Below are 27,837 nucleotides of genomic sequence, written 5' to 3'. Positions count from 1 at the left end.
TCAATGCCTCGAGAGAAAAAAGGAAGTGACCAGAGCTTTCCGTAAAGCAGTATCTCTGGTCATACGATGTGTATGACTTAATTTAAATTTTTTAAGTCTTTTTAGGAAAATCTAACACCCAGCAGGTTTTTTTGCCTCCCCTTTCGAATTCAATGTTCAAATTACTAGACAAAAAATGATATCCTGAGAAAAGTGTATTTTGAGGGGTATAGCTCCATAGCCTGGTCCTAACCAGACTCTCGTACATTTCATTTGTACAGAGAGTCTGGCCTCGCTCCATGGACAAGCGTTGACTTCCTTGTAGGCGGGTACTCTGTTGAAGTTTTAAACTATTGGATCTGCCCAGAGCCACTCTGATCTGCCATAACCAATCGCTAGCCTTCACCTTAGCCAATTCCTTCACCACTACTGTAACAGAGCTAGCTGCCGTAGCTGGAAAATCAAACTGTTTCCGAACCCCGTGGGGAGTAGGGCCACAACATCATGGCCACCAACAAAACTCAACAAAGATTGTTCTTGCTCTGGCTTTAGCTTATGGATATTCGGCAGCGTTGCCACAACGGACCGAATGGCTTCACTTGCATCTTTCTCCGCCGCCATTACGGAACTACAACACAAACTAGCGCACAACATCAACGTCATCGTTCTCAGCCACTCCGGTCACTCCTCTCAGCCGGTTGAAAATCAACCTGAAAAATCTGACTTACGTACCGAATGGCCAGACCTAGTATGGAAGCAAAATCAAAATTGAGAGGAAGTATGTAGGAGGGCAGAGCCAGGCTAATAGCTTCATAGACCTCCATACACTCTGCACTCGCCCATTAGCGCCCTCATGGAACAAGAGTGTAACTGCAACCAGTTCAGAACCCGAAAGTTTCCCGAGAGTGGCAGTTCTCCCCATATTAGACATTCTCTGGTGCTATTGAAGCAGCTGTTTGACCTTTTGCTTTTCTGTTTCATTGTTTGTATTAATTAATTATTGTTTGAAAAGGACCCCACAAAGGAGAGTTGACCACTTTGGATGGTCAACTCCTGTAGTTTTATGACCACATAACTTGGAGACAGTTGGTCTGGATACAATGTTGATTGAATGATTGTATTGTTTTAAGGAGTGAGCCAATCACAGAAGAGACATGGGACAGTTACATTGATTGATTGATTGGTGTATAGAATGACCATATGTTATAAGTTTATATAAGACTGTGAATTGTGAAGGCTACCACTCTGTCAAACGACTCTCTCATACAGGTCCTCCGGTAGGACTGGTCACAGAGTGCTCTGTTACGTGCTTTATACGAATAAAGAATGTATATCTATTCGGCAGTCATCATATCAATCTAGAAATACAGTGCCGTCGGAAAACTTCCTTTACACACTTTTCTCCTCTTCCTCTCTTTTGTCCTCTGCTTCGCTTTTCTTTGCTTCTGTCCTTTCTTCTGCCTCTTTCTTTTCTTCTGCCTCTCTCTTATGCTTATCTTCTTCCCTGCTCTTCTTGTCAGGCTTTCTCTTGTTCTCTGCTTCTCTTTTCTGTTCTGCTTCTGTTTTCTCTTTGGTGTCCCCCCTCTTCTCTAGATCTCTCTCCCCATCTTCCTCTCACTCCTCATCTGCCTCTTTTTCATCCTCTTTTGGCACATTAACTGAGCCTTCACAAACCCTAACAATGTTTCTCTCACTACTGGCAGCTCTGGTCATCTCCATGCTCTCTCTCAAGCTTTTTGCCTTTCTCTGACTGGTGTCCCAGCTCTTTGGCCTGTGGAAAAACCTTTCCTCATCCACACACAGGAGGCCTTTTTCGGCAGTGTCATCCAGACCTTTATGCATTAAGGCTGTGTCCTCCATCTTTATGTGGTCTTCCTCAGTCTCTCTGGTGGGAAGAATCAGCACAGCCTGAGCAGGACTCTGCCCAGTCTGGGATTCCTGCTGTTCAGCCACTGTAGAGACGGTGGGCAGGTCAGGTTGCAAAACAGGAGACATTAATATAGACACATTAGGTGTCTGACCAAGAGGACTGGGATGGATCTTATATCTAAAGAAGGCTGGCCACTGACTTGGATTCTTGGTTAAATGGTCCATTAGAGAGCTGTAGTCAAAAGTTGAGAGGGCTTCATTTGATTCATCAGCTGGATTGTAGAGAATACCACTCATTGTTTTCCTCTCAGAGTAAGGAGAGGTGACAGTGCCTTCATGAGGATAGCTTTTCAAAGAACTGGACCTCTCTAAAGGGTAGGAGGAAGAAGTTTCAAGGTTGGCTCTTCCCAAATGTAGACCTTTTTTTAGGGGATTGCCAATGTCTACAAATGCCTCTGTAGATGTGTCTGTTATAGTCTCTCCATCACCTCCCTCAGAGGTAGGCTTCTGGTCACATGGGGATATCAGGATGTCCACACATGAGCTGTGCCGCATCCTGTCCCCTGCATCCACATCTAAGGTGTTACCGTACTCCTTGACACTGAGGGCAGAGACGTTGGTGGATTGTCGAAGACTCCTCTGTTGCTCAAGACCTGAATGAGCCATCTTGTCTGCCTCCCTCTGTTCTTCCATATCCAGGTGGAAGCGGTAGAGGCTGTAGCCATCAGAACTGTTGATGCTGCTGTTGCGGAACAAGCTAGATGGGTCGCGCACGGATGAGGCTTGGGAGAGCGTGCAGGTCAGGTCTGACCTGTCTACCCCAGCCAGCTTTTCCAGGGCTGTTGTCATGCGCCCATGGATGTCCTCCAGCTGGGCCAAACGAAGGTCCACTGTCTGCAGGGAGGCCTTCATGGTATTCTCTCTCTCGTTTACCTCCTCCAGGCGCATGGACATGTTTTCAACCCTGAGTCCAACAAAAAGAAGAGGAACTTTAAGAAAAGGTACTTGTAAAAATTCCCCCAGGAATTGGATTCAGGCGTGTTACCTCTCTGTGGTAACTTTGACACGCTCATCTGTGGAGGACTGCTGCTCATCTTCCTTCTCACGGAAATACTCCTCCACACACTGTTCCTCAAACTCATACAGGTTTCTCAGCTCATCTGGAGTGAGCCTCAGCTCTGTGAAAAACATCAGTATTGCTTTAGGAATCCTCAGGAAAGTGCTTCATTCAGAGGAATACAATTTACACTTCAATTTATGTGTTACAAAGACTTCTAATTGCCCTAGCAAATGGCTCATGTATCCTTTAAAAAATAAATACAATCGAAACACTTCTTTTTGTTTTGTTAGATGATTGACCTAACCTATAGCTTAGATGTTAGAACTGTGAAAACGAACTCACTGAGTCCTCTGTCCTTCTCATCCAGCTCCCCTTCCTGTTTCTTTTTGGCGCAGTGACGGAACAGCCTGTTGAAGATGATGTAGAGGTGGCTGAAGATGATGAGAGGGGGAGGCAGAATGGGCCGGTCATGGAAGGTCATGATCAGCTGATATCTCTGGAACTTCCACACCTGGTTGGAGATGGACTTCACTTCGAAGAATGTGTTACTGTGGGAAAGAAAGGTGTCCAGCTAAATTGAAATCTAGGATAGGCCAAACCAGTTGTTATTTCAAATTAAATGGATAATTGCAAACTTACTTGAAGACAGCAATGAGCAGATTGACCAGCAGGATATTGGCCACCAGCAGGTAGCAAGCCATGAGTGCAGGGGTTAGCCAGGCTCCAGGAATGCATGGCGGCAGCTTCTTCCCATCCTCATCATAAACATTTTCCCCACATGGAGCTAAGAGAAGAAGACATACACTGTTTTGACGCGGCAAACTTCCACATACCTCATTATTCCTTTATGTACTATTATCTGTATCAGACAAATACTCACGGTTGATTTCCATTGCATAGACTTCAAGTATTTCCACAGCAATGGATAGAAACAAAAATGTAATGATGTGATGAGAAATAAACAGAGGCTACACATCAAACTCTGTCTAAGTCAAGACAAAATGCAAGTTCAATTTGTGCTGAAACTTTGTGCCTAATAATAATATTTTTATACTTAGGTGATTTGTGTAACTTTTGTCTTATTAATAGCTTGGCTTCACCGTGACAAAAGACACAGTTCCGTGTAGTAAACTATAGGGTAGATTATCCTATATATTGTGCAAAGGCATTGGCACCTGATCAGCTCCTTCTAGGTGCACAATGCAGGTGAGAGATCTATAATGTTGACAGACCAAAGGTCCTCAAGACAAGTGCCTGCATGTTTGCTAACAGGTCAACAGAGAGAGCCATGATCATTGTTGAATTGGAACAAACAAGCCTACTGTGAATAAGCATGAGACTGAATCCGCCCTGGAATCAGGAAACAGGAATCTTACTATGAATTCTAGCCTTACGGTCTATCGAGTCCGCAAACACTTCTCCATAGATCATCCAGTAGGGCATGTAGAAGATGTTCCTGGCCAGGCGCCAGGTGGGCTCCTCGTCAGGGTGTAGAATGGCCTGCCGGGCCACGCCGAAGCTCATCAACACCACCAGCATGATTACCACAAAGTACATCATGTCAATCATCTGGAAGCCAACCAAGAACAGCAGGGGAGTCATCTGTTAAACTAAACATTTATTTCCCAATCACAATGAAAAAAGTTACATGATTGTCTACAGTTAATCGCTGAACAAAGACATTGATGGTTCAGTCAAAGTCATTACCATTTTACCGATCATCATGACATAGGGTCCCAGGTATTTGTTCACTCCGAAGATGTCAAGCACGCGAATATACCAGAAGATGATGTCGATGCAGTAGATTACCCGACCCCAGCCCATGTAGGGCTCGCTCTGCAGACGTAGCATAAGCCCAAGCAGGAAGGTGGTGATGGCCGCTAGGTCTGTGATGTTCCAGTACTCCTCCAGCCACACGTTTATCTTCTGTTTCAGCTTCCCTGGCTCCGACATCAAGATCTGAATAGCAAGGCAAACAATGAACCTCTCCATATTATCTATCATTGTGAGTGTCTTGAGCTAATTCTTTTTGAGTACACTGTGTTTGATTGTACATACTGAGTAGTTACTTACACAGTAACTGATTTAATCACACCAGCAGTCTGTCTTTTTACCTGTCTGATTTTCTCAAAGCCTAGTGTGAGGATGTAGGAGATGACGGTCCACTCGTGTATAGATGGCCAGGGCTCCATCTTCACCAAGATGATGTAGTTGTATAACATCAAGTAGCTCAAGTAGGAGATCTGTCAGAAAGATTGCATTGTCAACACACTTTTCATCACCTAATTTTGCAGAATGGGACTGACTGTATGTGGTAGATCACTTACAGTGTTAAACCAGAACTTGGTGAAAGGAGCATTATAGAACTCATAGATCTTTTTCCCGATGGGAACCTTGTGAAATTTGGTGTTTCCTTCTTCCTCATCTCCCTTCCTGGATGTAGCATCACCACTGGCATCCTGGAGAAGCATGATGCTCACAGCACTCATTGTTACAATAATCTTGTCTCTCAGTCTCTCTTTGAACCACCAATCAGCATTATATAAAAAGGAGCACAGTCATGCTTTACTAAAGAAATCTACTCTGCATGTTGCATAGATGAGCTGTTTGGGTTGAACTGAACCTTGCTGGATTTGTTGTCGTCATTCTTGTCTTTGCTTTGGTCAACCTCTCCAGAGCCTTGAGAGGACATCTCATCTCCTAGACGGAAGTCCAGCAGCAGAATCAGGGGTGGGAAGATGATGCCTAGGATCACCTAGGAGGACACAGAGATACATTTACATGTGTTCCGTACTAAGTTGATTGCTTCTGTTTAAAATGTTGTTGTGTACACGTGTATGTGATGAGTATACGATCTTGCTACCTTAATACCAGGACTTTTGCCCATTCTCAGGCAACCCATCCACATGTCTGTGAGCAACATCTGACTGCATGTGTGAGCAATGAAGTCACGTTGCTTAGCAGCCACAGCCAACTTGAGACAGGTCGAGTTACTCCAGTTGGTCAGCTCATAGGTAAGGAGCTTCATGGCGACCTGCTCATCATGCTTATAGGACTGATCCAGGAGCTCATAGGCTAGCTGGCCAAATTCCCTGTGAAATGTAGACAATTATCCTTTTTGACTTATTAGGCATGTGTTTCATCTTTAAAACATGTATTTCAAAAGTACAAATCCATTAGGAAGTCATATCAAATTTCTCAGTTTTCATTGTTATGGCACAATACTGTGATTTTACACTCAGTTTAACCCACTTGGAGTTGTTCTCCAGGTCCTGGGAGATGTCGTCAACCAACTCGCTCTCTGAGGACTCGTGGGCCATGGCCTTATAGAGCTTACATGCTACCAGTGCTTTGGCCATGGCCTCCTCCCCTCTCTGCCATAGAAACAGTGCCATCTTCTGGCGTTTCATCAATACTGCCCATACCATGAGCTCATGGAACGGATACTTGAAGCGACAAACCTCAGGGTCGTCAATGTCAATTTCTACCTCCTCCTCTTTCTTTTTCTTTTTCTTTCCTTTAGGTCTTGGGTCATCATCCTAGTATGATGTAATTGGTAATATAGGTATGAGCATTATTTATTTTCAAGCATTTTACAATCTCATAAATTGAGTGAGATAGTTAAGAAATGGTACATTTCATTTCTCCAAGTCATCTTACCTCCATTCCCAAGAGTTTCAGGGCTTTTGGCTGCAAATAAATCCCAATAAAATAAAATATTGTCAAACATTCTTACTATCATTATCAGACATGTCTTGTGTTTCTTTGGAGATGTGTGCCTTTCCTCTCACCCTCTTTAGTCCATACAGGTTGTTGTAGAGATTACGGAAGGTCTTCCTGGTGTAATTGCAGCGGTAAGCCCCACCCATGAGGTGTTCCATCACCAACCCAATGTCTATCATGGTGATGTTATAATCTGGGGGGAGGTTTCCCTACAAAAGCACAAGAGCACAGCTTGCACAAGTTATTTGCCATGGCACAGGAAACAGTATTCTGACACAAAGGTTCCCCATGTGTGAGTTTGAAGCATGATCTACCACCAAGAATGAAGGACATCAAATTACCTTCTTGACTTCCCTCACCACAACGTGCAAGGTGTTCGCAGGACCTAGTTTCTGTGGGATGGAGAAAATGTTAAACAAAAAGACACAAATAAGAAACACCCATGCAGGGGGCATACAAGTCGCCACTAACTCCCCAGATGAACATGTTCTGTCTTCCAGCTAACCGTGTTATACAGCTCCTCCAGATGGGGGATGGTGAGGAAGTGGTGTATGTTCACACCATTCTCTATTAGCAGTTTGACAAAGTCCACCCTGTCCAGCACTAAGGCGTCCATCATGGCCTGCTCCAGAGAATTCACCTGGAGAGGGGTACCCATGGCCATGACTCAACTCATCTCTTTTCCTGTGTTCAAATGTCATCAGTAGTCAGAAACTCCAGATTCTAGGTTCTTACCCATCTAATGAGCTCCAGCTTCCTGGGATCCGTCTCCTCTGGAGGTTCGGGCTTGACTTTCCCCCCCTTGCCTTTCTTGCCCTTGGCCTTGTTTCGTGTGCCGCTGGCAGGGCTCTTCTGCCTCTCCTGGGTGGGGGCAGCGGTGGTGGTAATACCTGTTGTATTGGGTAGAGCACTGGCAGGCTGTGGGGGTAGGCAGTGGTACTCATTATGGTTATTTGATTGAAATTTACAATGACATTTAAAAACATAATATGGCAACTGCTTGACAATATGTATGTGAGGTGGAGAATACTCACAGGTAAATAGTGTCCATAGACAAATATCTGATTGCGAGCAATGTCCACTCTGTTCCATGCCAGAGCCAGGCTCAGCTGGTCTGGTGCAGATGCATTGGTGCCTGACAGCACAAAAACGCACGCACACACACACACACACACACACACACAAATAGGGTGACCCCTTCATGTATCACTGGTGAAAACATTACCAAAGGTATTAACCTTTAACCTTAAGAAAAAAGTATTTTTTACTTTTGTTTCAGAGACAAAGGGTCTTGTATCATTTATTACCTTTCAGTAAAGCAGTCAAAATAGACATTTCAATATCTTGCTGTCCCTCTGAACCCATTCGAAAAACTGTTATCTATTTTTGAGAAAAGAAGAGAGGGAGAGGAAATTCTGAGTGAGTGTGAATGAGTGAACATACTTCAAGGCAGAACTGATGGATGAACAGGTTAGAACAGAACAGGTTTAGCAAGGCGGTGAGGGAGGCTAAACGACTGTACTCAGAGAGGCTAAAACACCAATTCTCTGCAAACGACTCTGCTTCTGTCTGGAGAGGGCTCAGGCAAATTACCAACTACAAGCCCAGAGCCCCCCACTCCACTAACGACTCCCGCCTGGCCAACGACCTGAATGAGTTCTACTGCAGATTTGAAAGACAATTGGACAGTCTTGAACTACCCCTTCCCACCCAGGAGGCCTCCCACCTCCCCCCCTCTACAGTGACGACTCTCTCCATTCAGGAGGGTGAAGTTAACAGACTTTTCAAGAGGCAGAATCCCCGCAAAGCAGCTGGGCCGGACTCTGTCTCTCCAGCCACCCTCAAGCACTGCGCTGACCAGCTGTCTCCGGTGTTTACCTACATCTTTAACACCTCCCTTGAGACATGCCATGTGCCAGCCTGTCTCAAGTCCTCCACCATCATCCCTGTGCCCAAAAAGCCAAGGCCAACAGGACATAATGACTACAGACCCGTCGCCCTGACCTCTGTGGTAATGAAGTCTTTCGAGCGCCTGGTGCTGGCACACCTTAAATCCATCACTGACCCTCTACTGGACCCCCTGCAGTTTGCCTACAGAGCCAACAGGTCTGTGGACGATGCAGTTAACATGGCCCTCCACTTCACCCTACAGCACCTGGACTCCCCAGCATCCTATGCCAGGATCCTGTTTGTGGACTTCAGCTCTGCCTTCAATACCATCATCCCCGCCCTGCTTCAGGACAAGCTCTCCCAGCTGAACGTGCCTGATTCCACCTGCAGGTGGATCACAGACTTCCTGTCTGACAGGAAGCAGTGCGTTAAGCTGGGAACACAAGTCTCTGACTCCCGGTCCATCAGCACCGGATCACCTCAGGGCTGCGTCCTTTCTCCTCTGCTCTTCTCCCTGTACACCAACAGTTGCACCTCCAGTCATCCGTCCGTCAAACTCCTGAAGTTTGCGGACGACACCACCCTTATTGGGCTCATCTCTGGTGGAGACGAGTCTGATTATAGGTGGGAAGCGGCCAACCTGGTGACCTGGTGCAGCCAGAACAACTTAGAGCTCAATGCTCTTAAGACAGTGGAGATGGTTGTGGACTTCAGGAGGAACACAGCCCCACTCACCCCCATCACCCTGTGTGACTCCCCAGTCAACACTGTGGAGTCCTTCCGCTTCCTGGGCACTATCCTCTCCCAGGACCTCAAGTGGGAACTGAACATCAGCTCCCTCATCAAGAAAGCACAACAGAGGATGTACTTCCTTCGGCAGCTGAAGAAGTTCAACCTGCCAATGACAATGATGGTGCACTTCTACTCAGCCATCATTGAGTCCATCCTCACCTCCTCCATCACCGTCTGGTACGCTGCTGCCACTGCCAAGGACAAGAGCAGACTGCAGCGTATTATCCGTACTGCTGAGAAGGTGATTGGCTGCAATCTGCCTACCCTCGAGGACCTGCACACCTCGAGGACCCTGAGGCGAGCGAGGAAGATTGTGGCCGACTCCTCCCACCCTGGACACTCCCTGTTTCAGTCACTCCCCTCCGGCAGAAGGCTGCGGTCTATCAGGACCAATACCTCACGCCACAAAAACAGTTTCTTCCCTTCCGCTGTTGGCCTCTTCAACAAGGCCAAGGGACCACACTGACTCAAATGACTTCTTGCTTAAAACACTCCACTCTGCTTTTGCACTGCACCACAACATGGTATCTTGTACATTTGTATTTTTTGTAATATTTGTATTTTTGAATTTTTATATTGTAATTTACAGCAACTTATATTTTATTGTATATTTAATTCTATTTTGATCCCATTTAGTACTGCTAGTTTATGTACCCTTAGTATAGTTAGTCCACATATTTAAATTTTAGGTATATGTTTATTGTATGCACCTTCCTGCCAAAGCAAATTCCTTGTCTGTGCAAACTTTCATGGCGAATAAATCCCTTTCTGATTCTGATTCTGAAGAGAAAAAAGAGGGATGTATGAATCTCTGGGAAATAAAACTGTTATGAGGTAAAGGTTTATGATACAGTACGACAAGAGCCATGTGGGTAGGATTCCATGCTTGGAAAGAATGTAATTCTCCAAAGACTTCATACTTTGCTTCTACCTGGTGTAATCAGGCTCTGGCTAATATGATTGATAATGTTAGCTTTGTTGCTACAAGACTACGTCAAATAGATTAGCCTGTGGGGCTTGTCACATGTGCAGCCATGGTAAATGGGATTAGGTTGGCTGAATATATAGCCACCGGCCAAAGATCTCCCAGAGTTGGTCTCGGGACGCGTTGATAATAAGTGTGAGTGCGTCAGTGCAGGGCTGTAAGATTCAAACCTTGTGGGCCTCTTTGAGGAAAGAAGTTGTTAAACTTTGGCTATATTTTTTCCAAATAGTGAGACTTGTCTATTCATGAAGCCTGTTATTGAGTTTAGATTAGATGCCACGTGATCTGCCTCTACCATTTGGTTTGAACAGCATAACAGCAGTCATCTAGGTCATTGAAATCGGCCTTGGGTTATGAATCAAATATTTACTTATCAGAGCTGAATTCTCTCCGGGCACTAGGCTGTCTAATTCATGAGAAATTCAGACATTCTGGTGGAATGATATCACTTTGGGCACTGAAAAGCACCAAAATTAGCATGAGGAGAGAGACCTGGCGGAGGATTAAAGAGATGGATCCTCTCCTCCATCTGTGTCCTGTGGCGGAATGGAGTGAGAGAGGCGCTTTAACAGGTGGCTGTGTGCACTGATCTCCACAGCCCAGATGTATGGAGTATGCAGATTATCTCCTCCGGGTATTACAAACTACTAATCACATCACTTACCCACCCAGAAATCTGCTGTGGTTGCATAAATAGTGCTGCCGTTGACCTATTAGGCTGTCCAGCGAGTACTCTGAGAGACCCTTTGAAGGTGTAATCTGCCAACTGAAGACACTTAAAAGGTTGCTGCTTCTCTCCAGAACATCTCTATACACTGATTAAACATCTGTCTGTGTTTTAAGTATCCATCCATAGCTGTCTTTGATCCTCACATAAGGCCTAGTGATGATGGGATGCATTCTGGGATGAAGCTACTGCAAGGCTCTGGACAGCTAGGACTGGGATAAGACACACATGACCAGCCTGTTACAATTGAGGGAGGTTGATGGGGGGGGGGGGGGGGGGGGGGTGTAGTATTGATTCACATAGTACATGATGGAGGAAGACAGATGAGTGGAAGAATGAATGACATGTATGCTTTACCAAGAACAGTTTATTAACACTTATACCAACTTAAATACATTACTTGCATATCATATTTTTATTTGACATTTGTAAGTATTCAAGTTGAATACTTCTTATTGATGGTATCTGTCTGTATACTGTACATCCTTTAGTTATTCTTCTACTCACCAGTTCCTTCTTCTTCATACACTCCATGATCAGCAGTTGGATTTGCTGGGACTGACTCTTGCTGTAGTTAAATGTTTTTTGAATGGTCACCAAGAGCTGGTCCCTCACATCCTCATTGATCAGTCTAGAAAAAAAACAATACAGGGTTCAATGAAAAACCAGTAGGCCATTATTCTCGGTGAGTGCCAGAAACTAATAACAGTGTTGAGTAGTGGATGCCACAATTGATATTGTCTCACCCCCCTTCCTCTGTGAATTTGTGTGCGAAGGACATGATATCTGCGGCGCGCCCGCTGCCATCACACACCACCACAGGGACGGGGGGGTCGTCCCTAAGGCTCTCCAGCGCTATGGAGATGACATTGGGACCCCCTTCTACTATCAGACACACCACAGGGACTCCCTGACCCAGGCCTGAAACACACCATGAAACATTTACTCAGTAATCATTTTGACTCAAGGTGGAGCAAACGGATGGGCAACATGAAATGTGTCCCAGTCTACATGACAGTTCCCAGCATATGCAGTCTTTGTGTGGGGGAGGTCAGTGGTGACAGCTGAGCATCCCTTTGCTGTCCCTGCCTTATAACGAGCTTCAGGCATAGGATGACAAAGGGAAACCCACAGGTCACAGAAACACTCTCCATCCATCAGTCCATTAGTACTGCATGACAACAGGGAGTTCAGCAGGACTATGGTTCCAACTGCTGAGGGAATCAATGTTATGAAATGTTGTCATTAAATGTTTTCCTGACTTACGGGTATTGATCTTCTGCAGGGAGATGTGCTTCTCCAGCTGCCGGCGGAGTTTAACTTCAGCTCCGTACTTCCCACATGTGCCATTGTCTGACAGGATGAAATGGGAGTGGCTGTTGTTGAGCACAGACAGCTTGCTTAGAGGGTTGGACATGGTTTGGTAGGGTCTGGTCACCTGAAATGAACAGAACCACAAAGTGTCATTCTGAGAAAGTATAAGTAGCATATGGGACAGACTAATTGAATGAGTCTTTCTGGGAAGTGCTGCACAAATAAAACAGAATCACGTTGTACTCACATCTCTCCCTATAAGGTCCTCTTTGTTCTCAACAATCCCCCATGGAGCAATCCCTATGGCACACACCTTCCCTCTGGACTTGGAGGAGTGATCCTTCAGTGCATCCCCCACATGGCGGATTACCCCTGAGAAGACAGGAGTCGAAGACAGCAGGATTAGTAATCCTAGTTTTGCTATCAAATTGGACATAAACACTAAATCCTGGTTAATACTTCTGCGTCTGCGTTCTTAATGTCATGTGCAGGCAGGGCTCTCAAGTTTTATAAAAAGTTTGGTGAGAGATTCCCATACCTATCAATGTTTGGGTAAAAATGTGCTTAAAGTATTTGCTTAAACTTAATTAGAAACAGAGACAGAAGACGCAACTTGGCTTTTGAATATGTCTCAAGCAGATAAGGGATAATAAAGTATTCCATTTAGAGACAACCCTGTTCACACATGCAAAGGTGGCACTGTATAAAAAAGTTTTTTTTCCATATGCTCATACTTGGTTGTACTCCTTCAGACTCTTAAACTTTCTCATACAGTCATATTTTGCAGTCAGTTCATCCCAGTAAAAGCTCTCATGAGTATTGACTACGGCAGCAGATTAATGTGTCCTCTGGCACTGTGTAAGCCATGTTTCTCTATGAAAGTGGTAGAATAGATGACAGCTTAGAGGATTGCCATAACAATATCAAACTGGTTTGCCACTGGCTTCAGAAGTGAGTCCGCAGTACTTGTCTGGCAGTCCTGCTAGACTGGCACTCACCAGTGCTTATTCCACTGGTGAAGATCCAGGCTCCCGTGGTGACTGCAGCTTTGATCAGTCCCTTCCCAAACACCTGCTTAAGTTTGGGTGGCAAGTCAAAGTTTTGGAGGCCTCCATGGACTGAGATGAGCAAGGTGGGCAGTTCCAGCTGCCAGTCCTTCACCATCAGGTGTAACAGGTTGTCAGGCTTGGTGTCATTAGACACTCGGATATACTGGAGAAGGAAAAGGAAAACCAGTCAACTCTGCATCTGTGAACCCTAGGGGCATGTATGACAGTAGTTAGATGTTAGGTGTACCATTGCCTTGTTGATGAAGCCACCACCCTGGAACTCAATGGTGCCGAAGGCATCGGTGGCAGAGGTCTGGGTGTGTTTGAGCACAGACCACCTTTCCTGGGGAGCATCGATCTGTACCAACTGGTGGTTCTCCCCCAAGGGCTTGTTGGTGATTGCACCAGGGGGGTTGGCCACGTGCTGGGTCGTTAGCTGACCACAGGCACATCTAGGTGGAAGATACAGCACACATCAAACATACATGACGTTCTAAAGAATCAGTATGAAAGATTACAAGGCATTTCCTCTGTTATCCACCCCAAATAATTTGAAGTTAGGCTTGCCTACAATGTTTGACTTATTTCCTGTTAGGTTATGTGCTAATGATGTCTAACAGGTCATTATCAATGCAGAAGCTAGAGAAAAGTGGGTTTATGTAATGTTCTTTTGTTAGTAAATCTGTGTGCCTGCTGTAAAGTGTTCTATGGTTTGCTAATTCCTGGCGAACTAGCTGTGAATGAAGATCAGAGAATCATTTTTGGCTCATTTGCAGACGCTGTCTCCTGTCCTTGTTACCCAGATTGTGACGAGGCTCTTTAATGTCAGTAGCCATCTCTGGTTGATACGTGCCTGTATGCACACAGACCTGTTTTTTCTGGCAGCTCTTTGCTTGTCTGTGTCTGTGTTATGTGACAGAGAGGCCTTTATAAGGAGCAGGCAGACTCGTCTTCATGAGTGATGTATATCTTCAAAGCTGTCTTTGTTTCTCTCCACCTATTGTTGTTTACTCAAAAGACCATGCATCACAATGGGTACAATTACTGTATGTGAAGTGTATGTAGATTATTTTACCGGGCTGGGTCTTTGCTCGGAAATTTGTGAATACATTCTCTTTTCTGGAAGGTCCTCTCTATCCAACCTTTATGTGCCTACAAAGGTTTAAAAAAAGAAAGAAAAGGAAATTAGCCCCGCCACTCCATATAATAATTTCTTATAACTAGAAGGGCCTGGGTCCTTCCTGTCTTTATGCTGGAGGATGTTTGAAACTGTTTAACCAGCAGACACATTTGAGCAATTCTTATTAACACAAAAGTGCATCTTTTGTCAGAAATGAAACATTACATTTATTTTAATCCTGACCAAAAGGTGAGACATGAGCATTTAAATCAACATGGTACAAAATGTGCCATGATTAACACTTAAGTTTATTATTAAACTAAGTGATTGTTGAATGGTTTGAAAGGGTAGATTGAGCTCCAATGAAAAAAAGAGGGTTAAGATTTTAAGATACGCCATTAGTTTCATCCAGAGCATGTCTTGTTATGCTTGGAGTTATTAGTGCATGGCAAATTGAATAATAGGTCTGCTGTGAGTTGTCATTGTTCTTCTGTTCGATTCTGAGAAAGAGACAATGAAAATGTTCAAACAAAAGTAGCATTCCCACTAGATATATCAAGTTCTGCTTTAATTGTTGAGTGATCTAGCTCAAGTGCTGGGCAAAAATAGTATGGTTCACAGCAGTGCCAGTCTGGGCAAGTTGATGGTGTATTCCTAATTAAATGTTTTGAGATTATTATTCATCACAATGTACATTCAAAGGAGACAGCATGTCTCATGCTTTCAAAATATTTGGATCCACTACAAGTCCACAATTGTAGGAATTTATCTATTTTAGTTTGAAAATACAATAGAAATCATGAATTCTAGTTATATTCAGTTTGTCTCATAATGTAACTGGTAACAGCTAGACACAGAAATCTTCAGACTACCATATTGAATAATTTGATTTCAATAATAATATGTCATGCAATATACAATTTCAACAAAACAGTATTCATGGGACTTCTTACATTCTTACCCTTCTTGAGAAAGATGTGATCAGTAGAAAGAGTACAAAACAATAATAATAATAATAAAAAGTCTTATTGAGAAAAGTCCATCACCTATCGTCAAACTGCTGTCTATGGTCTCTATTTAAAAACGTGATACATTGTTCAAACCCTAACTTCAACATAGTCCAAAATCATCAATGACAAAGGATGTAGATCTATCATACCATTCACTGCCATATGTAGCTTTTGAGAAATGTAGATCCGCTTACAGTGTACGTGGTCTTCCATGACCCCCAGAAAGTCTTTCTTCTGAGGACTAAAGGATTGTGAACCAGGGTGGGTCAAAGAAAAGTTTAAAGTCTGCATGCTCAGTCAGACTCTATGGCTGGTTTTCTTTTGGCGCTGCCCTACTGGTGCTCTTTCCCAGTCTGCTGGTCTCACTGAATCCCACAGGACATGAACCTCCATCACTTTATGAGGGGCCGTTCATATGATGAGCATGTGAGCAGGCTCTTTGTTTGGCTAAGTCTCATGACTCCAGTTCAAGGTAATCCTTTTGGAAGTCCCATGACCCCTCTCTCCTTGCCCACAGGGTGTTTTCATCCCTTGCTTGAACAAGGCACAATAAATCGACTATAAATCGCCATCCCCTAATCTCCAACTTGTTGAAACCCCTTTTCACTTCCCAGTGAGGATATTTCTTGTGTAGGAAGATTGGGATGGAGATATGGTAAGAGTGTCCCATTCCTGGACATGGAGGAGGAGAGGCAGACAGGAGGCAATCCCCAACTTTTAATCTGAAAATGTCCACCCCCTCAAACCACTTTGATTTAATCTTAATTTGCATAATTGGGAGAATTGGATCGAGGCATTCTTTTGAAAGGGTCCTTTTTAAGACATGACTCGTCTTCAGTTAGGGGCAAGGTCATTTAATGCTAATTGCTATTAATATCTTGAATCTATTTCCTCACAGACTTTGGTTGAAAAAAACCATTAACACTTGGAAGTAGGACTACCATAGTAACACCTTATGTTAATGTTGATCTGCAATTCTCCATCTTTTCCTGCTACTAGTGAACTCTCTTGGGCAGTCTTTTCCTACATGAAAGTGGACGCATGTAGAGAAAGGATTTTAGAATTACGCACACACACGCAAAATTAACACACAAATTTCCTTTCAGAATACTCCTTTTATGGTTGGAACAGTTTAAGCCTGTCTATAAGTCGAGGTAAGAAAGACAGGGTTGGTTGCTTGCCTGCCTGCCTGCTTGTCTGTCTGTCTGCCTGCCTGGGAGGAAGAAAGCTAGGATCTCCCTCCCCCCTCTTTCTCACCCACACACATGGACTGCTGTTAATTACAGCTGTAGAAAACAAAGAGCACTTCCAGAGAAGTTTGTCCATTATGACGCATCTATTTTAGCTTACTTAAACTCATTATCCACACCAATTAAAACCAAAATTTTGTCAGCAACCAGCAGTCTTCTTAAAGTGCCCATTGAACACTTAGTAAAACCTGCAAGAAGTAGAATTGGATTGGGTTTGGGTTGGGATTCGACCAAACTCTGCAAATTAATAGAATTTATGGCAAGCTTGACAACAATAAACAGCATTCATTTGTTACGTTAGATACAAAAGACAATTGTACAAGTTGCAAATTAAAACTGCATGTTCAGCATTTGGATTGTCAAGATATACTGGACAATAATAGATTATCTTAATTATTTTTTGCCACACTTACCAAGCAAAAATATATATACTTAAAGTACACTTACAAAGTACAAATATACATACATGTACTCAAGTTCAAAGTCAATTAGAGTGTGAATATACAAAATCTGTATTTGTTAGTATACTTCCAAATACGTAGAAAACGGGTAAATAAAAGGAAAATGTATGAAGCTCTCAAATACATTTACATTTGATTCAGGTAAACTCTTTGTCTGCTTGGGTTGACAGTCATATATGGTAAAAAAATAAATAATTCTAAATCTTGAGACATAGATTACTTTTGAAACTGTTTTCTCACTCTTCCTACAATTGTAATAATGAGAAATGTTTCTAATATTTCAGTGTTTTAAAGACAGCATAATATAGCTGTTTATAGGTGTATGTTGTACCCCAAACTATTTCACATGGAATCAGCAGACTTTGCCTGCTGACCCACAGCACCTCTTTGTTTCAGAGCTCAAGAAACTGCTGGGGCTGTCGAGCTGCCTGTGTGGCAACATAGACTCGAGTGATGTGTATGACAAGCTTCTCTTTCAATCTGTTAAGGGTTTTCTGAAAAAATATAATTCAAATGTTAAATATTTTTGATACAGATCTTTCAGATAATCAAAAATTATTTATTCTAGTCTTCATGGTCTGGTCTATGTAACAAGGAATGTGCTGTGGCAGACATGTGCAATCATGTATTAAACATATTAAAACTGGGTTCCACATTCTGGCATTAAGCAAAAGAACAGCCAGACAACAATGAAAGTGAAATGGATCAGAATTGATTGGGGGGACCTGTGTGGAATGTGATGTCACCAAGGGTGAAGATAAAAGCTACTAATTGCTGAGCTGTTGGGATGAATGGAATGCCCAGAGTCAGAGCTTAATGCTATGTGACAGAGGGGAAACCCAGAGATTTCTTTAATGCTGAAGAATGTTGCATCTGATTCCCCTCCCTCAATCATTCTCAGGGTAGCTAGCAAGGAAGAGTTTATTGCTTTTCAATATTTCGCAAAAAATACATAAGAAACATACTGTAAGAGAACGTTAGTCTGCTAAGTTAATTAATTGTATTTAACCTTTTGAAAATAACCCTTTTTCTCTATCTGTTTGTAAAGGCACTCATTGTTTTCCATTGAGTCTGAAAATTCAGTTAGCCATCACATGAGTACAACATGCCTCTTATTAGTCATATGATTTGAGGCAGTCATAAGATGTGTTTTAACACTAGTGTGTCTTTATTTACCGTATTTCTTCGATTAAACGCTGCCCTCAAATAAACGCCGCCCTCGAATAAACGCTGCCCCAAAAAATGAACATCATGTAATAAACGCCACCCTCGATTAAACGCTGCACCAAGAAAATAGGTAGCCGACTTCGCCACTAACGAATTCGCCTTTCATCAACCCCATGTTGCGTGCTACAGATCTGTTGCTGCTGGTGAGTACTTTCTGCACAGCTTTCTGTTTGAAAGCTAAAGTGTAACGTTTCTGCATGCTGCTTCTGATTTCTACACAATGTAGAACACTTGAATTTGAGACAGTTAAAGTACTACCCACGCACACCTAATTGATAGCCGCCCTCGAATAAACGCAGCACCAAAAATGAACATTGTGTAATAAACGCCACAGCGTTTGATTTTGAAGAAATACAGGACTGTATTTCTTCGAATAAACGCCGCCCTCGAATATACGCCGCACCAAAAATGAACGTTGTGTAATAAACGCCGCCCTCGAATAAACGCCGCACCAAAAATGAACGTTGTGTAATAAACGCCGCCCTCGAATAAACGCCGCACCAAAAAAAATCTGAAAACGATTATTTAATTGGTTAAATTCAACCCCAGTATTTATTACACATGTACATAACTTTCTACACAGCTTTCTGTTTGAAAGCTAACGTGTATGAACGTTAAGGCATGCTGCTTCAGATTTCTACACAATGTAGAACACTTGTATTTGAGACAGTTGTATTACCAACGCACACCTAATTGATGACCTAAATGCAATAAACTTAGCACTCCAGACTCAACTATAAACTTGTTTTCACTAATAAACAATTGACAGAATTGACTATTTTGACTGAATTCATCTATTGCAGGCTGTATTCTCATTGCAACTGTATGTGAGCTGGCAATCAATAGATTGATTTGTCCTCTAGTTGTTCCTTGTTTGTTTCCTTGAACACAAATATCCATCATTTGACCAAATAAGTCAGCATGAGACTGTGCAGTGTGATACGTCATATTTCCTACAATATGCATAATATACAATTCATAATAATAGTTTTTGTTGCTTCAATCATATTCACATCCTAATTAATTGTCAAAGCCTGATTCGTATTTGTTCTACTTATATGCGTTGATTTTTCTGTAAAAATTTCTGATGAACCTCAAGTTTATGAGATCATTATTAATCTGAATGTCATAACAACCCAGTGTAAATCCTGCAGCTCAGACAATGTTTTATCAAATTAAATCCTGGATGAGAGGTTACATGTCAATGTGCAAAAATGATTTGCAGTTTAGTAATGTCTTCTTTTGTCCTCTATTTTGTTAAAATAAATAAATAAATTGCACCAGCCTTTTCTTCATCGAGGAATAGATAATGGAAATGGAATAACTCAATATTTCACGTAAACTCCTGATGTCAATGACTTTTTCTGTCACAGAAACAGGCTACATGTTACAATAGAATTATGACTAAGAATATGAACACTATGGACTCTACTTAATCCCATAATATAATGCTTAATACTTCCCATTTAGAAGCAACAAGCCCTAGTCTGTTTATTTAAATATTATGTCATGTGTAAAAGCCCAGACCCATTATAAAAGTCCTGCAGTTTCCCAACTCCGTATTCATGTTGGGCTGCTGAAATGGTCTCTGAATCGTTATCATCTTCAAAATCCTCAATTTCCAATTTGCCCCATATCTTTTAGGGACTAGTGGTCTGATCACTTTTCTCCTGATACAAATTATAGAACTGAAGCATCTGTGATGCCTTAAATAGTTACTCGTTCTTGCTTGCTTTCAAATGACATATTTAGTAAGAGTATGTTAATCACATGAAAGCAGACATTAGAAAGAATAAAGATCCCTAATCTGGCACAGCTGCTGGATGGTACCCATACTGGGCCATTATAAGGGATTACTCTACAGTACTGGACAAAATGGCTCTTCCATTGATTCCATTGAGACAGCTCTTGGTCATTCTGGGCTGAGAGGGCAAGCAAACATGTTTTGGAGCTCCAGTTTGACATGTGCCGTTCTTACACACTTCCCTGCCCACTCTGCCTTGCTTTGCTCCCATACACTCACTAGCTATGACACCCAGTAATGGGTTGACTCTGTTTGTAAGGTTGGTAATAAGTCTCATGGGGCTATCTAACACCAACACTATTGGTAGACTCTGTCACTGGAACTTCTTTGCACAAATATTTCATTTTCCATTCAGTTCCAGTTTTAAATGTGTGTGTGCACAGTATTGCATGATACAACATACATCTCCACAAGAAAGATGCTAGAAGGGATAAGAATGGCAGAAAAGTATTAAACAAAAAGGTGAATTGTAATAACTATTCTTCAATATCTCAAACTGACTCCGTTAATCTCACAGGGTCACCTGTTGAATGTGAAGCTTTGGTGCACATGTATCTCAACAAGCTAGGCTTCCTCTTACCTTCTGGGAGCCGGACACAGAGCGCTTGATGGAGCCCCGCTTAAAGGAGCCACTTGCTGGTTTTCCCCCTGTCCTCATGCTCTCCATGTTCAAGTCCAAGTCTCTAGGGTTTCCTCACATCAGCGTGTCAGCGCAAGGGAGATTGTCCGTGTGCAGACCAGTGGTCAGCAGTAACAGCTACTACAAATGACACAACGTCCAGTTAGAGCCTCTGTACTGTACAGCCTCTTGTTGAAAAGTTTGGAGAAGTTCCGCTGTGGGTGAGGATCGTAGCTTTCCTTTGGCCTCTCCGCGATTCACTGACAACTGACAAGATATGGTCACCAGCAGGGGATATAAATCACTCAATGACACACTTGGACACATAGACCCTTTTGCTCTGTCTGGCATCCCATAATCGGGCTTAACGCGGTCAGCTCTTGGAAGCTGCAGAGTCTAATGGATGGAGATTTAATAAATGGTTATTGAAGGTAAATCTACTTTGCCACACCATGGCCCCAAACAAGGCTCAGAACAGCCGTGCAAGCTGAGAGGGCAGCACTCACCCCGTGAGACAGGACTGAGTGTCTGGAACAGAAAGCATGGGGCCTCTAAATGTGGCTGTGAGAGGCAGAGAAGCAAAGCAATGTCTGAAAGACAGGCACTACGAATGCATAGAAAGCCATGGAAGAGACTAGATAAATAGAGAAATACTGGATGGACTAACCTCACCTACCCAGAGAATATGTGCCTGGTGGAAAATGTGCACCTGCACATTTTTTCTTTGGTAAAATTTGTTCAAACTGAACCCTTACAGTAAGAGGCTCAGCTAACTGCATTACAACTAATGAGAGGACCATTGACTAATAATTGTACTTAAAACCTTTGTGTTGGAATATAGAATCCACACATTTAGCAATGATGTGGGTAATGAACTTGATTTTGTTCAGTCTCATATTTACATTTAGTCATTTAGCAGACGCTCTTATCCAGAGCGACTTACAGTAAGTACAGGGACATTCCCCCGAGGCAAGTAGGGTGAAGTGCCTTGCCCAAGGACACAACGTCATGTTGGCACAGCCAGGAATCAAACTAGCAACCTTCAGATTACTAGCCCGATTCCCTAACCGCTCCGCCACCTGACTCTCACGTAACATGTCAAACAACCCCCTCTACAGGCCACAACCTGTGACAGCCAAAGACAGACATTTAGTCAAGATAATTACTGAAATGTTTCCTTTTCTTGAACTCTGTACACTTATTACATAAAAAACTAGAGAGGGTAAAATTTCTGGGGAAATTGTAAGGTGTGCTTGCTTGCGTCGGTTGCACAGGGGTCCGTTTTTGAATGACATTTTTACAACTGATATTTCTGTATATTTTACATAAAAATGCATACTTATTATTAAATAAAGATTACATAGATTTAAAAGCATTTGCTGCTCATTTACAACTGAAAATACGAGTGAAGTGTAGAATGAAATAGATGTCTTCTCATTTCCACTGCAAGAGGCAGCCTCATCGTTGAATCAAAACGAATAAATTTGGCAGACCGGTGTAAACATTGACCTAATCTCTATGACTTAAACGTCCTTTTAAGTTTTTCCCTTCTCGTGATATTTTCAGGCATTTAGCCTACTCATTGCATTCATTCATTAATAAAGAACCCCCTTTGAAGATTATTCTACGACGTTACCGGCAGTAGAAGATGGAATCGCAATTCATACAGTACCATCTGCTAACTGAAAATATGCCCCCCAAAACGTAAATAAGCTTGACATTTTTTGTGTGGAAAATCGCTCATTCATAAAAAGCTCACTGGTAGCGATCATGTAACAACGCAAAATGCGATATAGCCCTGTGTGGAGAAGCTGCCCCGGTAAATTGTACTACTATGGTACAGTAGTAGACTACTGCTGTGTTCGTCTTGGTAGCGATTGTTGGTTGAATTGGATTTAACGTTCCGTTGTACGGTTTAGGATGAAATTAATTATTTTCATGAACAGATTGACAAAGTTTAGGCTGTGGCAATGAAGTTAAGGTTAGTAGTTACATAGACTTTTGATTTAATTAAGGGGAGTGCCGAACATGTTCTGTTGCCGTTTGACTTCTTAAACAGCTGTTTTTGTAGTGTCTCGCGTAGGCTACAGCGTTGCAGTGAGCTACACTGGTTTGAAACCACAGGTAATGATAATTTCACCCACAAATCGTTTACTTGTAATCCAATGTCATAATAAATCATACAACGAAAATGTATATGTGAGGAATGTTTATTTTAACGATTGAAAACAGATGCATCATAGACCACTGTAGTATGTGTTGCCCGGGCAACAGAGGCTAATGTCATGATGCTAATACTTCAGTGAAATAGTAGACTCAGAGCCTGTTTAAGGAGAGCCTGGCCACTCTCTATTAAGCCCCATTGTACCGACTTTTGTTGCAGTTCCACCACTTTACACTGGGAGTGATCGAATGAATATGGAGCTAAACGGCTAAATTTGTCTCTTTCACCTGATAATCAGGTGAAAGAGACACATCTGAGATTTGATTGTAGTTTTTGCATGTTCAACATGGATTACAGGTCGAAAGGTTGGATGAACGAGTACTTATGCCCTTTCGATTTCTTACAGGGTAAGTCGTTGTTGCCCATAACATGCTAGCATTCTGCTAACGAATGTTGATTGGTTAGTGAAGGACTGACTACGACCAGATATCCCACTTGATGGCATCCGAAGCAGAACCAGAATGTCAGAGTATTAGCAACATTAGCAACAACATTATCAAACCAAAACTCTTTCTAGCATGTGTATTGACAGGGAGAGCCTAACCTGTCAGCTGTGTTGTCGATGCCTCGAGAGAAAAGTGGAAGTAACCAGAGCTTGCCGTCAAGCAGTATTTCAGGCCGTACAATGTGTATGAAGTCAATGACATTTTAAAAGGCTTTTTAAAACAGAAAGGCGACTTAAAAAAAATCTATCACCCAGCGGTGTGTATTTTTTTGCCTCCCCTTTCGAATTCAGAATTCAAATTACTAGACAAAAAATGATATCCTGAGAAAAGTGGATTTTGAGGGGTATAGCTCCATAGACCTCCATTCATTCTGCACTCGACCGTTAGCGACCTCATATGGAACAAGAGTGGAACTGCAACCAGTTCAGAACCCAGAAGTTTCCCGAGAGTGGCAGTTCTCTCTTAGACATTCTCTGGTAGACTACTGTTTCCGAAAGTAGATGTACTTCCTTAATACATTTAGTCATTTAGCAGACGCTCTTACCCAGAGCGACAGTAATGTAAGTACAGGGACATTCTCCCCGAGGCAAGTAGGGTGAAGTGCCTTGCCCAAGGACACAACGTCATTTTGCACAGCCGGGAATCGAACGGGCAACCTTCAGATTACGTTTTCGTGACGTTAGTGACGTAAGTAGCGTCATTGTTGTGGCTACCTAGTTAGCCACCGTTAGCTTCACTTTTCGCCACAAAAACTTAATGTCTACTTAAACCGTGCAACGGAACGTAAATCCCAATAGAAGCAACTCAATCGTACGGGACATGGAGAGAAAAGAAATCTGGTGCGCACGAGAAACTTTCTGATACCGCATGCACAGAAGCGTGCATTAGATCGGCTGTTTTAATGCTTTGAAATGACAGAAAGAGGCTTAGTTGAACTGTATTTCCACCTTGGATTTACGTATAACGACATTAAAAGTTTGCTTGCGAGTCGTCACCACTATATTATCTCGGAAAGACATTTAAAACGAATTTTGAAGTTGTGTCGTCTGTTTCGGCGCAAGGGATACACTCATCTGGACCAGGTGATCACTTTCATTCATGAACATTTACAAGCATCTGGCCAACTGCTTGGGTATAGGTGGATGTTTACAAAATGCAAGGAGAATGGATTACATGTCAGAAAAGAAGACATCCGCTTAATTCTAAAATAACTGAACCCAAGGGGTGTTGAACTCAGAAGAAGCAGGCGTCTCCATCGCAGGAGCTATTTTGCGACAGGGCCCAATTATATTTGGCACTTAGATGCATATGACAAGCTAAAGCCATTTGGTATCTGTATAAGTGGGTGTATTGACGGCTTTTCGCTGAAAATCATCTGGTTGAACACATTTACTACAAGCAGTGACCCCAAAATCGTAGGAGGCTACTATATGGAGGCAGTGGCGAGAACAGGTGGCTGTCCACGGATTGCAAGAGGTGACCGGGGCACCGAGAATGTAAAAGTCAGAGACTTTCAGCGTTTTCTCCGTCGCAATATACACCATTGACAGCTACATTGAAGGAGCGAGTACAGCAAATCAGCGAATAGAAAGCTGGTGGGAGTCGATTGAGTTGATTGAGTTCTACATCTCTCTGTTTGTTGATCTGAAAGACCGTGGTTTGTTCGACGGCGGATATTTGGACAAAAGTCTAATTCAGTACTGCTTCATGGGTATCATCCAGGTGAGCTACAAATGTATTTTCATCTTGTTACCCTGGCCCACATAACCATAAATCACTCTGTAGTCATATTCTCCACATAGAAGACACTGTATGGGTGTGTTGGTGTTTAAACGTTAATGTAAAATGTTACAAGTGCATAATTCTTATTGATACAGTAGTTAATATATTTGGCATAGGCCTATTACCATAATTAAAACTCGATAAATGTCGCCTGGTTCCTTTGATGTCCAGCACGCATGTTTCTGTGTATTATATTGTATGTTCACTGATACATGATCAGTGGTAGCTGCTTTAGAAGAGAAAGAGAGGTCTGGGTTTTTGGTGGGAACGTTTAGAGAGACGGACCGGAGGCTATTTGATCCGTCCCTCTAAACTGTCCCACATTACAAGATAATATACACAGCAACATAAGTACGTGTTGGACATCGCATGAACCTGGAAAAATTCACGTAGTAATAGTTATTATGGTAATAAATGCCAAACATATTAATGTATCATTATAAATAAATAACGACACATGAACATGGCTGAATATTTACTGCTTGGACAAATACTGCTATTTGACATATTTGTTTGCCATCACATACAGTTTATCCTATGTCAAACTAATTAGAGTAGAAAGCATTTGTCATCAAACATTTAAATTGTTTCATTTCCAGCCCTCTCATAATTTATGAAAGGCTCACATGATAATACTGTTATTAGTGATATCAGTTAACTTGTTCTCCTATTTTCTATCATGTTGTTTCTCCAGGACGAGTTGGATGAGATGATCTGTGTGTGGGATTCGCATGTCATCAGACCATCAAAGAATGACAGAGTACCAAGTGGTCGACCCAGAATCATGTACATGTTCCCAGAGCTCTATGCAACTCATGACTGTGTTTCCTCAGTGGAAAGCGCTGATGTACAGCTGTGTCGGAGTAGCTGCACATTTCGACCAGCAATGCCATGTAACATAGACATCTACAACCTCTGCAATGTTCTGATGGTAGAGTCACAGTTGGTTCTCACAGCTGATGCTTACCAGGCCTTGGATTTGTACCTGCATTTGAGGAATACGATCATATCCTCTCTTTAATTTGAGATGGTACTACACATATCCAGATCTAAATTAATTATCGGTCCACTGTGCATTTTTCATTTTTTTTTTCCAGCTTCATCTTGCTTTCATCAGTGTGATATCTGTTTTTTTTCCATATCTGCTTTAGAATCAATATTTAATGAAGGCAAAATATTTGATTTGATAAAAAGTATCACAAAACATATGTTAATGTTAGACGTATTTATGGCTATCTGTATGTCATGACAATTGAACTATGAATTAGAAACATGAAAGAACCTCAGACACCACCCTAAATATAGGAAAATTATATGATGGTTTGCAGTGGAAGTAAACACTTACGTTTGTAGTGGATATCTGCCACAGAAGAGAAAAACAAGAAGGCATGTTATGAATGAAGAAATTACGTTTTTTTTATTTAACAATATTTTGTTATTGCTAGTTATTGTCAATTTCCCTTATGTGGCTCCAACCAAAATAGCCATCCCTTTCGAAATGGAATGTGCACTCACAGCCATTTTATCAAGTACAAGACATGTACAGTATTTCTTTTTGAGTAACTACTGCATAAAACATGCACATGAACATGTAACATTTGCACATGCCTGGTAAATTAATGCATACACATAAACACAGGTCTGACAGACTCATCAGTATGCTTAACCCTTGTGTTATCTTCGCGTCATTCTGACCCATCAGTCATTGTGAGCCGCCGTCGTATTGCAACAACTTTACTGCATACAAAAACAAAGTGAGGAATTTTCTTTTAACCGTCGGGCTGTCTCAGACCCCCCACATTGCGAAGGTTAAAAGAAAATGCTATTTATTGTTTTTGTATTGGGTAAAATTGGGTAAACACAACGATGGTTCGTTGTGAACCTTTGGGTCATGTGACCCGAAGGCAGCACAAGGGTTAAACAAAACTTGTATTTTGGACTTGAATACAGTTTCAAACTCCCAATAAACATAAAATTGGCAATACCATACCTTTTTTTCCAGTTTTTGTAAGTCGGTTACATCATCCGTCAGATGAGTTGTGTAACTCTTATTCATGTAATGCAATGTTTTCTTGGTGGTAATACTATGATCATAATGACAATAATCTGCTGTTTTGTTAGAGATTCTATAGGAACATCAGCTTAACCCTTGTGTTATCTTCGGGTCATTCTGACCCATCAGTCATTGTGACCCACCGTCGTATTGCGACAACTTTACCGCATACAAAAACAAAGTGAAGCATTTTCTTTTAACTGTCGGGCTGACTCAGACCCCCCACATTGGAATGGTTAAAAGAAAATTATTTTTATTTGTTTTTGTATTGGGTAAAATTGGGTAAACACAACAATGGTTCGTTATGAACCTTTGGGTCATGTGACCCGAAGGCAGGGGGTTAATACAAAAAAATATTTTCAGTACCTCTTTTTTTGTGCAAAATGAAATCATTGGTTCAAAACAAAATCATTGGTGCAAAACAAAATCACGGGTTTATCCCAAAAGAACCTC

General features: G+C 42.2%; 1 protein-coding gene across 1 annotated transcript; it reads right to left on the bottom strand.

Moving 5' to 3' along the window:
• Positions 1-1,593: 1,593 nt before the first annotated feature.
• On the bottom strand, positions 1,594-20,927 carry LOC136941713 (transient receptor potential cation channel subfamily M member 1-like). Its single transcript, XM_067234270.1, has 27 exons — positions 20,841-20,927; positions 14,464-14,540; positions 13,636-13,840; positions 13,338-13,551; positions 12,587-12,711; positions 12,292-12,463; positions 11,772-11,946; positions 11,533-11,656; positions 7,939-8,011; positions 7,666-7,766; positions 7,367-7,549; positions 7,137-7,271; positions 6,973-7,023; positions 6,700-6,840; positions 6,569-6,598; positions 6,161-6,447; positions 5,772-6,000; positions 5,532-5,663; positions 5,236-5,367; positions 5,023-5,151; positions 4,616-4,867; positions 4,285-4,477; positions 3,789-3,809; positions 3,548-3,692; positions 3,251-3,456; positions 2,894-3,026; positions 1,594-2,812 (listed from the first exon to the last, which is right to left on the bottom strand). Exons 1-27 carry the CDS (start codon positions 20,925-20,927, stop codon positions 1,594-1,596), a joined length of 4,971 nt encoding a protein of 1,656 aa, XP_067090371.1.
• Positions 20,928-27,837: the final 6,910 nt, after the last annotated feature.

The sequence above is a fragment of the Osmerus mordax genome, chromosome 4 (genome assembly GCF_038355195.1).
Source record: "Osmerus mordax isolate fOsmMor3 chromosome 4, fOsmMor3.pri, whole genome shotgun sequence".
NCBI classification, from domain to species: Eukaryota; Metazoa; Chordata; class Actinopteri; order Osmeriformes; family Osmeridae; genus Osmerus; species Osmerus mordax.
This window is presented reverse-complemented; position numbering and strand designations above follow the sequence as displayed.